We start from the raw sequence: 14,403 nt of genomic DNA on the forward strand, positions 1-14,403 counted from the left end.
GAAAGAATAGCATGAAGGAACATCATGAAGCCTGGACTGGAATGAGCCAAGAGAAGAGTAAAAGGAGAGAAGTCAAAAGGAGACGGAGGGACTGGATCATGTAGGGTCCCACAGGTCAAGGAAGGAATATAGATTGTATTTTAGATATGATAGAAAGCTCTTATAGGGTTTCCAATAGGGCAAGTAACATAACCTAATCTATGTTTTTAAGTTAACTTTGGCTACTACGTGGAAAAGAGATCATAAGGGGCACCGGGTGGTAGTAGAAAGGCCAGTGAGGGAGTCAGGGTAGTCTAGATGACAGAAGATGGTGGCTTAGATTAGGGAGGCAGCAGCAGAGGTGGTGAGAAACAGATCCAGATTCTGTGTTTGAAGGAAGAGACAATGGACTCATGGATAGGATTTACAAGGGACCATGGTAAGCCAGAGTGGAACATTTTACCAAGTTGAGGAAGACTAGGAGAGGAGTCGGAATAGGTCTAATTGGGGTCAGGGAACATGGATCAAATGCTCTACTCAGATATGTTATGTTTGAAAGCTATTCTGATGTCAACTGAAGTAAATTAGTCTGAAGGTTGGGGGGAGGGGTCAGTAATACAGATAAAACTTTGGAAGGTTTCAGCATACGGACAGTTTTCAAGCTGCAGGACTGAGTGAAAGCATAAGGGTAATGAAAATACACAGAGATAACTGAGCACCGGGGTAGACCAAAATAATAACAAAGAACTACAGCAGATTAGGAAGGAATAAAACCAGGAGAACTACCAATCCTTTGTATTCATACTCTTACATACGAGGTCTGATATCATTTTAGATTTAAGAAATTCAAAGTGGCTGAAGAATTTTAAACAAATAGAATTTCCAGAGATTTTCTAATATAAAGTTGTCCAAAATTATAAGCGAAATACCCATAAATGATGATATAATAAAAATAATTAGTTTATAAATAGCCATAAACTAAAATTAATAGGATTTAACTGGAGGACAAGTGAGAAAATCCTGGCAATGGGAAACATAAATGTATTACTCCATCTGGTGGTCTGATGAAGTAACTTTTTGAAACATTTGACGTAATCAAATTCTGTCTATATCAATGAATGTCAATCTCCCATTTCTCAGGTGATGTCACCTCTGCAACCAGAGGAAATACTTCTTAAAGTGATGACAACAGATATGGAAATATACTGAGATAAATATAAAGTTCAGAGTGTAAATTCTAAAAAGTAACTTAAAAATAAGACGGTATCCTGGCTTGAAAGCCATACATATGAAAAAAACGATGGCTTGGTTGAACAATGAATGGGAGGTACTAATGTGAGGTATTTGCTAAAACATTAGCAGGACAGTGTTTAATCAAATCAAGAGATGTGTTTTAGTATCATGGAACCAGTGAAACTACTTTTGGAGTACTGTGTTCAAATCTGAACCATCTGAAGAAGACATAAAAATCTACAGTGGATTCAGAGCTCAGTACTCAGGATGAGCCTATAAACTACATCATGTGATGAGTAAAAAACTGGAACTGGTTAAACTAAAGAAGTGAAGGAGTAAGAACACGATAGATGGCTTCCACTATTAAATGGCTACTGGGAGGAAAAGAAAACAGACTAATTTTTTGTTGCTCCAAAAGTCAGACTCCACGCATCTAAGTTAAAGAGAGGTGAAGCTGGAGTTTGACTTAGCATGAAGGACTACCCAAAGATGAATCAGCTGACTCCCTAATGTTGTGGTCTTTCTGCTTGTGAAACACCATGCTTAAATGCTTAGGAACTGCGTAAAAAGAAATTCCTATACCAGCTGAAGACACCTTTAAGTGACCTTCCTATTTCAAAGTCAATTAGTCTATATTTTAAGAAACATTTTTTACTCGCTTTGATTTGGAAACGCCATATATTTTGGCTAAAAGGAACCCCAGAAAGCCCCTGGCCGAGTACCACATGTCCCTGAAATAAGGTACTAAACCATAAATTATTCCATAGCTTTAAATTCTTCCCTAGCATGGAATCAAGTGGTAAATGTCCTTGATCCCAAAAAGAAGTAACAAAAAATAGGTCCCTAACAATTCTCCTATTTGCTCATTACAGTTAAGATATAAGAAGAAGGCAATAGTGAGCAACAGCTTACTTCATTTTATTCTCATTTTTACCTCACTTCCCTCTTGGAAATACATTAAAATACTAATGGAGAAGTATAAAATGGAATACATGATTTTACACTCCAGTTTTCCAGATCCAATGTCTTATTTTTTTCATGGCTTAGTCCTTCTTATTGGTAAAGCACATCCCTGAACACAGTGGTAACATGTACCCCCAGATATACAGAAAACTTTCAAGGAGCATATGGCATAGTTTTAAGGATATCTATCTGCTGATCTCGATACCCATATGTTATTTCTCCTAATACTGATTTGCTTAAAACGATGATTTTGGAGAGGTTCACCTTTCCTAATCACCCTTCTCCCACTTCCTAACAGGAACAGTAGACTGTTAACAAATATTTCTATACCAATAAATTTAAAGTTCTACACTATCTTGCATCATTCTCTAATTATCTTACATATATTAAAGTCTCATGAATTACACTGCGTTTCTCATGGTTTTATAACAGATAACATTAGGGACAAAATAGAGACAAAACAGTGTTTACAGATTATATTTGCAACGTGGCTTATTTGCTTCTAGGCTTGCCTAAAAAGTCTTTGTTCACAAAGTATTAAATATTCTAAGAATGTAAGAACAATGCCATAAAAACGCAAATTTAAGAGTCAGTATATATGGAATATTACCAACAAAAAAAGGTTATCAGAATGAGTTCTTCAGTAAACTGAAAAAAACTAGTTCTTAATATGCCTCTTAAGTAAGGATCATCACCTTTTTTATTTTTATTTTTTTGTAGAGGGGCAGAGAATAAACATTTTAGATTTTGTGTGTCATACAGTCTTTGTTGTAACTATCCAACTATTGTTGTGGCAAACAGGCAGCCACAGACATACTATACAGACAGTATGTAAGCCAATAAACATAGCTGTGTCTCACTAAAACTTCAGGTGGTGGGCCAGATCTGTCCCATGAGCCTTAGTTTGCCAGCTCCAGTTTCAAAGAATTAAAAAAAAAAAAAAAAAGGTTTACCAGATTTCCTTTGTCGCCGGCCCAACAAGTCTGTAACTGCTTTTCGGAATTTTTTTGCTTCTTCTTCATTGGCAAAATTAAGAGCAACTTGACAAGTCTGAAATATATATATATATTTTTTTTAGCAAAAAAGGTAAACAGCAAAAAACATGAATTTAGCTTTATTTAATGAAAATGTTGATAGCTAACAAAGTACATTTCTGAAGAAGGAAAGCTGACTTTACTAACAAAGATTCAGTTTACCTTAAAGTTTTAATTTTACCTGAAAAACCTAAGAATGCTAAAAGCACAGAAAAAGCAAAGTAAAAGACTACACTTAGAAAAGCTGCCTATCACAGTGGACACTCAAAATTAAATTGAATACTTTATCTTCAACAACAACAAGAAAAGAAACAAAAAAATTTGATCCTTCAACAGAGCTCTATAAAATAATTTGGATTTTAGAAAAAGCAAATACCAGAAAAGTTGGTCAAATGCAGGCCAGCTCTATCTTTACTAGGCAATGTTTTTATTTTACAGCTTAACTGTAGGTATTATTTAAATTATAACTTTAATTCAGGTAAATTATTTAAAAACGTGGAAACACACTGACATTATTGATTATGGTACTTAATGCATACTTTTATATATTTACATATATTTATATTTTATTAAGAAAAATGTGGAAAACAATAGCTAGAGAAGAAAATATTTTTTGAAAAGATAGATCATCTAATCCAACCATCTTTTTTCTTATTATAGAAAATTTAGGAAATACAAATATGAAAATAAAGAAAATTAAAATCACCTATAATCTAGACACTCAGACAATCCCTGGGAGCATATGGTATGGAAATCCTTCTAACAATTTCCCCAAGTATATGCGATAAATTTTTGAAATTCTGTTCTCCCCCCTACACACATTTACTTTATTTTAGTACTCTCCTTAGTCACGAGCTATTCTTTTACAAAATAACTTGAATGGCAATATAATATTCGATGTTTAAAAGATATCATGGATTAGTGGGCAATTCAGACTTCATTTTTACAGAAAACTAAATCCCAGAAAGATTAAGCTATCTGCCCAAAGACAAAAAGATGATGAAAACCAAATTTCTTTTCACGTAGCAAGTTATATTCACAGTACTCTTTGAAATCCTTTTTGTTTTTTTGGCCCTTTAAAATCGTAGCCATTTCCTCTTTACTATCTATGAAGATGCTTTTAAAAGTAAAATAATTCTTTTTATTTTATACAGTGTTTACATGGAAAGCTCATAGATGCTTTCCACAGACAAATGTAAAAACAATTACATTAAACAGGGCAATAAAAAAAAAAATATGACTTACATCTCCAGCAAAGGTATGAAAATATCCTCTAGGACTATTATATACAAAGTTATTGTATAGCTCTTGTTCCCACAATAGTTTCCCATCCTAGAAAACAACAGTTAAAATAAGAGTTAACAAAAAGATAATCTCTAGGAATAAACCAAAATAGATGACTCCTATTAAGCAAATTGTTTTTATTAATAATAGCTTTTACATGCACAGAAAACACAGATATGCATAAAATATATATAACATAATTTAATTGGTGTTTTCTTAATAAGAAAATAGTAAATTCTGGGTATTTCTTCCATAAAAACTACGTATCGAGTGAGCTTAATTCAGTATGCCAAGATATAATCTCCTTAGCCTGTATTCCCAAATACAGTTACCTGGTCAAATACGTAACTAGAACAGTTACTAGGTCATCAATGTCAGACAGAAGGAATAGAATACTGCTGTACATGCACTGATGATCAATGCCTAGTTCCACTGGCAATAGACCGTGTGCTATCAAACATTATAGGAACATTTCATGCTCTTTTCCTCAATTCTGTAAGATGCTGGGAGTGTCAAATATACCTTCTCTGTACTGTTCACTAACAGTCTTTGAACTCCTAAATTTTATACAGTGGCTCCCTAATACTACCAGTAAAAGTAGTGTCAATCATGTGCAGAAAAAGACTGATGATTAAGGTGCACCAAGGGTAAACTCTGGTTAGGAGAGCCATGGGTGACTGGATTGTCATATGTATGGCTGTAGTAGAGGACACAGAATTAACCTTAATACCAAAGGTGGCTAATTGCCAAGCATTCAGCAATGGTTATCTACAATTAGAAATCAGTAGTTAGAGGAAGATAAGTATTGCCCTATTCTGAAAGCAAAGTTCTACCTAGACCATGACTTAAAAATATTCAGAATTCACTATACACACAGGACCACCCATTCCTTTTCTCTTTGTGGAGTTATATGTGCACTTTACTTCTAAATAGTGCTTCTCATTGGTGATGAGAAGTATGTCAAAACAACTATGGGTTTCTTTCAAACTACTGAATGTTTGCCCATCCCCTAGAATCACTGCCATAGTTAAGCCACTGATAACAGGAGTACCCCACATCTCTCAGCTGTCTTGGAGTATGGAGAAGTGGATGCTAAGAAGCACTAAGTTACGAAGTACAGTAACTTAAATCTTACTTAATCTCAGGGAAACACTTTGCAATAGATGCAGATGGCTCTCGCATTTTATAAATAAATAAGCCAAGGCCCAGAGAAATTAAACATACAGAGGCTGACATACAATCTATCCGTAAGTATCATCCAGGAGAGTTCAAAGTCAATGTCTTTTGGGGTTTTTTGGTTATATTTATTGTCACATATAAATATTACAAAAGCCTACTTATAGAAAAGGTTTTAAAAGATAAATGGAGACTTCATCTCTGCAAAAAGGTAATTACTTCTATGGTAACTACAAGAAATGAATACCTGAGAATGGGCATCCAATCTAGAACAATGTGGATTTGTGTTTGAATGTGAGAGATACAAAGCTGTGAAAACGTAAACATACCTATGTTGAGAAACAACATAAGGAAAAATGGGTAGCAAATACATTATTATAGATACTGTATTATGCTTTAAGCCTAGGCTGAAGTAACTAACAGTACATACTAAACTAAAATACGCTTTTATAGTTCCTTGAAAGGACTTTATACTACTCTGTATGAGACAAGATGAAATAGAAGAGTATCATTAGAAAGAGAGCATGTAGGGAAAGCCCAAGATGTAAAAAGTATTAAACCATACATACAGGATAAACAAAAATTACATACGTAACATACATAAATATATGTAAAAATCGTAACTGAAATAAAAAACCTAAGCACCTACAGTTTAAAGTGGAAGCAAAACAAAACTCACCTTAATATCAAATATTCTTAAAAAATAAGATCTCTGTGGATTGTCCTTAACAAGACAAGCAACACCGCTGCACTTCTTTGACCACATACAGTTACGATCTGCTGCATATAACTGTACCACCGCTGAAGACATAGTCTGGAAAATGTAAAATTTATGGCCATTAGGTTCAAAATAACACTCAGATGACCTCAGCCCCTGCTGACATCCTGATTGCAACCTCATGAGAGACATGGAACCAGAACCACCCAGCTATGTTGCTTCTGAATTTGTGACTCATAGGAACAAGGGGATAATAAACATTTATTGTTACTTTTTGAAGAAATTACTTATTCAGTAATAAATAACACAATAACTATGCTAAAAATAACTATGGAAAGAAACATTTTTGCTGCTTAGAATGTATCAGAAACCGTGTTAAGCACTTTTAAATACACCTCCATTTAAATTTTATTACTATTATAATTTCATTTTATGCTTGAGAACCTCAGAGTTAAAGGGATACATAATTTATTCCAAATCACACAGCTAACCGGCAGAGTTGAAATTCCAATCCAGGCAAGTTGTGACTTCGGATCCTGTACTTACTCCTTGCAAAATACAATAATCCCCAATCCCCCTTTATCCATGGGGAATACATTCCAAAACCCTCCAGTGGATAGCCTGAAACTGCCGATAGTACCAAATCCCATATATACTATGTTTTTTTCCCCTATGGATACATAGCTATGATACAGTTTAATTTATAAATTAGGCACTGAGAGATTAACAACTAATAACACAATAGAACAATTACAACTATATATTGTAATGCACGTTATGTAAATATGGTCTCTTACTCAAAATTATCTTATTGTACTATACTCATCCTTCTTGTGATGTGAGATGATAAAATGCCTATGTGAGGAAATGAAGTGGGGTAAAGGCATAGGCATTATGATGTAGCATTAGGCTACTACTGACCTTCTGACAATATGTCAGAAGGAGGATCATCCACTTCTAACCTGTAATTGACCTTGGGTAACTGAAACCATGGAAAGCAAAACCATGGGCAAAGGAGGACTACTACACTGTTTTCCAATAAAATGAACATTTAAGTAATGAAGTAGTAGTGTTAGTAAAGGTTGATGTCTGTATAGCAGTTAACTACTTTAGTATGGTACTAAATCAAACGAAAGCAAAATTTGTGGTTACTAAATTATAATGCTGGACACTTTGATCATACCATCCTGGAAGACAGATTCTAATATCACCTTTTTTAAAGATGGTAAAACTGAAGAAAAAAGATATTAAGTGACTTGCACATGGCCACTTAGCTTGCAAGCTATACTGAAAACATGAAGAATTATTTGAGTGATCGTTGTACCAATTTTTCCAAGGATATAGCTAACTAGTACCCTTTCAGACGTGTAAGAAGGAAGCTAATTGTTACATGCAAGGAACACAGCACATTAACTTCTACCACGTTGCCACCTCACTCATGACAGTAACATAAAATAATGGAAACTTTAGTTTAATTCTTTTTTTTTTTAATTTTTTTAATGTTTATTTATTTTTGAGAGAGACAGAGACAGAATGCAAGTGGGTTAGGGGCAGAGAGAGAGCGAGACACAGAATCCGAAGCAGGCTCCAGGCTCTGGGCTGTCAGCAGAGCCGGATGCGGGGCTCGAACTCATGAGCTATGAGATCATGACCTGAGCCGAAGTCAGACACTCAACCGACTGAGCCACCCAGGCGCCCCAACTTTAGTTTAATTCTAAATTAAGTTTTTTCTTAGGGGCACTTGGGTGGCTCAGTCAGTTAAGCATCCATCGACTTTGGCTCAGGCCATGATCTCACGGTTCGTGAGTTTGAGCCCTGCGTTGGGCTCTCTGCTGTCCGCACAGAGCCTGCTTAGTTTCCTCCGTCTCCCTCTCTCTCTGGCTCTCCCTCACTGGTTCAGTCTCTCTCTCTCTCTCTCTCTCTCCCTCTCTCTCCCTCTCTCTCCCCCTCCCTCCCTCAAAATAAATACACTTAAAAAAAATCTCCTTTAAGCTTTTAAATAAATAAATAAATAAATAAATAAATAAATAAAGTTTCTTTTATAGTATAATCTAGGAAGTAACTATTCAATTTTAGTTTCTGTCAGAATGATACACCACACTTACAAATCCTCTGAAAGTAATAATCATGTTTTTGGGTCTAAATCTACTGATTTCAGGGGCATCTGGTGGCTCAGTCAGTTAAGCATCCAACTCCTGATTTCGGCTCAGGTCATGATCTCACGGCTTGTGAGATTGAGCCCCGCCACTGGGCTCTGTGCTAACAGAGCAGAACCTGCTTGCGACACTCTCTCTCCCTCTCTCTCTCTCTTTCTCTCCCTCTCTGCCCCTCACCTGCATGAGTGTCTCTCTCTCTCTCAAAATAAATAAACATTTAAATCTAGTGATTGCACTCCTAAATGGGAAATCAAGGAAATAATTTAAAATACCTCAAAAATTTGTTATTTTTATATAAATATGAAACAAAATGTTTATACGAATATATTAGTTACAGTTTTTTAAATAAAAGGAATTTAAAAACCAGAAGTAAGAGATGATTTAAGTAATTATAGTATATCAGTTCAATGAATACTGGTCATTGTAAAAGGAAATAGACTATATTAGATTTAGAAATAAAGTTGTTTTGGGTTACCTAACTATGGCTGGGGAACTTTCAGACTCATATACACAGAGTTTATATATATTAGTTATAATAATAAAGTCAGAAATGTAAGATGAGTGTACTTTTGGGGAATCAAAATTGTATAAAGACTTTCCTAACTAACAGTGCTCCGTGTTATGTTTTTAACTTTTATAGACCACAAACTCATCTTTGAATTTCTGATAGTCATTGACAGCACACAAAGCAGCAAGAAAATTTCCACAAGAGCCATTAAAAAAATTATAAAGATAGTTTGAAACATATCAAATGTATATACTAGGATGCTGGGCTTAAAAAGGGACACTATGCCTTTGGCTTGCTCAAAGCATACTTTGTTCTTCTCCAAGTATAACACGTATCATTTTCTGCTTGGGCTCCCCGACCTCAAACTCCTAACACTGAAAACTTCAACCAAAAACAAATGGATTCTGCATATATGACCCAAAGGTATTAAAGAACAGACTGAAGGATTCAAAAATCAGATGAATAAATTTGTTTTCTAAGGCAAATTCATATAAATTACTGTCCTTTTAGTATGATGCTGTCAAAAGGCATTCATTTCTAAAAAGAAATTAGGAAACTAGATACCAAGAAAAAAATAAAAAAATCCTTTTACTTTTCTTTTTAACCAAAAAACAAGAAGTAACAGCTCAGAAAAGAAAAAAACGGATTATCAAATAGAGTCTGAAATTCCATTATGGAAATCCCCTTGCCAAATGACCAAACATTAACATGTAAAATGTATATGTGAACCTAAAAAAAAGTAACAAAAACTAAAAATCTACATTTAAACATTTATATAAATGTAAAACAAATTCTTAAAACATCTGCTTGAGAAATAAAGACCTGTGAAACAGTTTAATAGCATTCCACATAAATGTGGTTAGCAGAATAAACCTTATTCTAAAACAATTTATAGAATTTTAATACTGAAGAACCCACCTGTAATCAGAAGCTATTTTCAATAACTGGATTTTCAAATTTCTACTACAATCATACTGTCAGTATATGCCTCTTTCAGCCCTTTTTATCTTAAACTAGCAAAGTCTGAAAATTATATAAAGCCCTTTCTGATTAATTCAGGAAAATTATAGTAAATGCAAGAATAGCTTACACATATAAAATTTAATATATAAATGCTAGAAACATTAAAACAGTGACTATCCCTTAAGCCCTAGATTGACAGTGACTTAATTAAGCTTTTGAAAACATTCCTTCCATTCCTTTAAAGAAATTACAGCTACTCAACTCCGTTACATCTGGTCTCTCATAACTGAGAGGTATTATTGAAAAACAACCTAAGGACAAGTGCTTAGGAAAAGAAATCTATTTCTTATTAGCCCAATAATATTAGGGTTAAAATTTGTTAATTAAAAGGAAACAAGTAATATATCAGCTTTTGTAGAAACAGAACCTGTCCTATCATACACAGTCCTGATATTTCAGTACTAAGTTACTGAAATAACACATTCATCCTCAGAACTTTCATTGTCAAGAGCAGACAGAAGATAAAGGATGAACTCTGGGATGTGGATCTCTCCCACTGTCCTTCAATGGTGCACTTCTACCTCTCAGGCAGACTCTGCACCAGTCAAGAACTATTTCCCCAATTCCCTAGGTTAAATGACTGGTTTTTTCCTTCACTTTTCTAGAGCACCTTCTTTCTGAATATCTTGTGTAAATCTTATTGTACCACAACTTATTCTAAAATAGACGAATTTGCTGTATTGATTATTCATTTTAGTGGACTGTAATTCCCTTAAGCACCTGAACGGTTTTGCAAGAATATATATATATTTTCACTTCACCTACACTTTGCTCCAAGTAAGCAAACATTTGTTAAATTAAAAATTACATATTCTGATTTTGATACTAATACTATGATAATGTCCTTGATTTTAGGATACACATATGAAGCATTATAAAGGGGTATGATACCGGCAATTACTTTCAACTGGTTCTGAAAATAACTGTATATATATATGTGTACATACATAAGACAGAAGAAACCCTAACGAAATGTCATAAATGCTTGACAAATCTGGATGAAGGATATGCAGGAATTCTTTGTACTATATTTGCAACTTTTCTGTAAGTATGAGATTAAAAAATTCTAAAGCCCAAATGATTCATAAAAGTGGAAGACTCTCAGCCTCCTTCCACAGCCATGAGTCTTGGGACGGTGGTTCTACCTGTACGTATACTAGCTACTACCACACTGACTCAAAACTAAGAAAATCACTACTTCTTCCAATTCCTTCTATACTCATACCAACCTTGTTACAGGGAGCTTCATCCTGAGTAAGAAAGACTTAAATCACAAAGATTCACCACTTCTATAGTTTACATTCTTTTCACATTATCAGAACGATCATGTTATATAACAGGTCAAAATAAGAATTTTAGATTAGGAAAACAGACGTTTCTTTTATTACAGGATCAGCTAATGACAGGGAAAAGACTGGAAGATACTAGGTCTTGTAGATCCTTGCCTGACCAACTGCCTACTTAGTACTAAGATGACTTAATAATGAACAACTGTCTACAAATATTATTTTAATAATCCAATAAATATACAATGTTGTTGAAGGAAATCATTTTTAAAGATATATTTTCAATTAATATCCAAGATAAACAGAGTATGGGGGGAAAAATAATCACAGGATTGAAAACATAAGTCTTTCCTATGGACATGATAGTCTAGATTAATAGCCAAAACACTCCAGCTTTTGTGTGTGTGTGTGTGTGTGTGTGTGTGTGTGTGTGTGTGTATCCAAATTCCTAAAATCTAATCCAGGAAAATCCATCCTAAGTTTTCTTATTATATAAAACTGCTTTAAATGTTCCTAAATACTCTGACGATATATTCACATGAAATGACCCATTAGTATCATAAATATGAAATTTTAATATGAAACATAAAAGGAATTATAAAAGTAAAGAAAAAGAAAAAATTTGGTTATACTTCAATTAAGAAATTAAAAATCATGTAAACGAGGAATTTGATTGAATTCTTACAATTGTTTAATTGTGCAGTGATTTCAAGGAGCAATTTTCTAAATAATTAAAGTATAACAATGCTTTAGTTACACAGCCACCTAAAAAACCCAACACAGAAACCAGCAATTTAAAAAAAATAGAAACAAGACTCCTGATTGCAAAGTATCAGTAAAAATTACCCAGGAAAAGAAAACACCAATAATTTACTCTGGAAAGGGCAGATTTTATCACCTGGTAATTTCCACAATGAGAAATAACCAGAAAGAGAAAGGAAAATAGAAAAAGGTAGAGATTAAAAAAGAATACATCAAAGACAGAAGACTCCACAAGAAACCATAATTTTTTAAAAAGCAAAGTTGGAGGATTAAAAGAGAAAGTGGACAAAAGCAGTAAGTAACAGAATCTCAAGTGTGTGTGTGTGTGTGTGTGTGTGTGTGTGTGTGTGTATAAAAGCCACAAGAAAACAGCTGCTGTCTTATGGATCAAGCAGAAATGGTGTTTTAGGCCTTAGTAGCTACTTAAGAAAACGACCATGCTAGGCATATTCATTTACCAAATGTTTACTGAGCACCTACTATGTACACGGAACTGTGACAAATGGGGGTGGGGGTGAATGAAAGTGAGGTCAAGCACAAAAATTTATTACAGACATGGTCCTCATGAAATGTGTTCTAATAGGCACAAAGACATTGTTAATGATTACAAATGCTATAAAGGAAAAATGCATCATACAGGAAAAATGTAAAACCTATCCAGCATGGGAAGGCTGCCCAAGAGTAACAATTTACCTGAAGGATGAAACTGAATGAGTCAGGCGAGCAAAGGGGTGGAGGGAAGAGGAGAGGAAATAGCATTCCACTGCAGACAGATCAACAAAGACCCTACCATGGGAAAGTGCTAATCTGAGTAGGTAAGAAAGAGAAGAGTGGCATGGAATGAAGTCACAGACTTCATATTAAAATATCATCAAACATGGCTCACCTCTGTGGTTTAGAGAGATAAACAGCCATGTGCAGTTTGGAGACTTTGTCTAGAGATGTAGTAGAGTGGTTTATCATTCCTATAATGGCTTTTGATGTCTCTTAGTATCTCAGTTCTGGTATACTCTTCTTCCCCACCCCCACACCCCGCCCAAGGACGCTGGGTTTGTCCATATGATTTGCTTTGAACAATAGAGCCTCAACAAATATAAGCAGAAGCTTGAAAACTACTTGTACGTAGTGGCTTGCCCTCCTGGAACTGCTGCCCTAAAATCTTGGGGTGAAAGACCATATGGAGAGCCGGCCCCATCATATTACCTGTCCTTGCCAAGCCTCGTTCCCACTGGACTGCCCACTGAATGCCACTGCATGAGTGAACATAGGTGACAAACTAGACACCCCACCAATCCACAGAATCATAAAATATAAATCAATACTGCTTTTAAGTCACAAAGTTTTCAGGTGGTTTGTTTGCAGCAACATGTAGGAGATTATTTGAATATAATAATAACATAGTATAGATGGTTCTAGCTCCTTCCTCCATTTCATTTATACTGGACATGTGTTTAAAATTACCAGTAAAGTTTTCAGAAAAATTTTAATGTTTATTTATTTTTGAAGGAGAGACAGAGTGTGAGTGGGGAAGAGGCAGAGAGAGACACACACAGAATCTGAAGCAGGCTCCAGGCTCTGAGCTGTCAGCACAGAGCCCAACGCAGGGCTTGAACCCACAAGCTGCAAGATCATGACCTGAGCCGAAGTTGGACTCTCAACCAACTGAGCCACCCAGGCACCCCAGAAATTTTGATCTATAAATCGTAAAAGTTTTAGAGCTCACTCTCACTATCAATGCACTTTCTTTTTTGGAATCATTGTTTAAATGCATTTTACATCCAAAAGCCTTACTAAAAGATATGTACTGGACAAGAGACTAAGCTCACTCACTAAACCAGTCATGGCCACACATCAATCTCATATGGTGTCTGTGATTTAAATTCATACATCAAAAAGCTGTAAATTATGTGGCAAAGATCTTTAGCATTACCTGCAATCAAAATTATAGATGCTAAAACCACAAATGGCAAAGTTTACCATCCTCTTAGTTTTCTACTTGAAGGATAATCATATAAAGGTGAGAGGAATAGTGATCTCAATATAGACTGGGTTATGTTTGCAAATAGACAGGACACTGTAGTAGACGGGCAGCAAATAGGTGCAGCTTGCTCTCTTCTGCCTCTCCCTTCTCTGTAGCTTAAGTAGACATGCTTTAGGGAGTTTTTCTTCTTTCCTCTTCTGTGGGTTTCAATTTTTAGGGAATGAAGGTGCAGATGGGAAGGACGGTCCCAAGGATTACCACCTCAGCTGACCAAAGTTTAACATTTACCGGCTGCGCCCC

General features: G+C 35.0%; 1 protein-coding gene across 4 annotated transcripts in view; it reads right to left on the reverse strand.

The window, feature by feature from the left end:
* WASL (WASP like actin nucleation promoting factor) overlaps nt 1-14,403 on the reverse strand; it is a 62,250-nt gene that overhangs the window by 24,139 nt on the left and 23,708 nt on the right. For 2 of the 4 annotated variants that reach the window (XM_042971095.1, XM_042971118.1), the window contains exons 2-4: nt 6,349-6,483; nt 4,455-4,541; nt 3,129-3,225 (exon numbers count right to left, since the gene is read on the reverse strand). In XM_042971095.1, the coding sequence (XP_042827029.1) occupies nt 3,129-3,225; nt 4,455-4,541; nt 6,349-6,483 (319 nt within the window). Of the gene's footprint in view, nt 1-3,128; nt 3,226-4,454; nt 4,542-6,348; nt 6,484-7,184; nt 7,829-9,969; nt 10,365-14,403 lie in introns of those variants that run through there. The other 2 variants (XM_042971104.1, XM_042971110.1) reach the window with 2 other exon arrangements.

The sequence above is a fragment of the Panthera tigris genome, chromosome A2 (assembly GCF_018350195.1).
Source record: "Panthera tigris isolate Pti1 chromosome A2, P.tigris_Pti1_mat1.1, whole genome shotgun sequence".
Taxonomy (NCBI): Eukaryota; Metazoa; Chordata; class Mammalia; order Carnivora; family Felidae; genus Panthera; species Panthera tigris.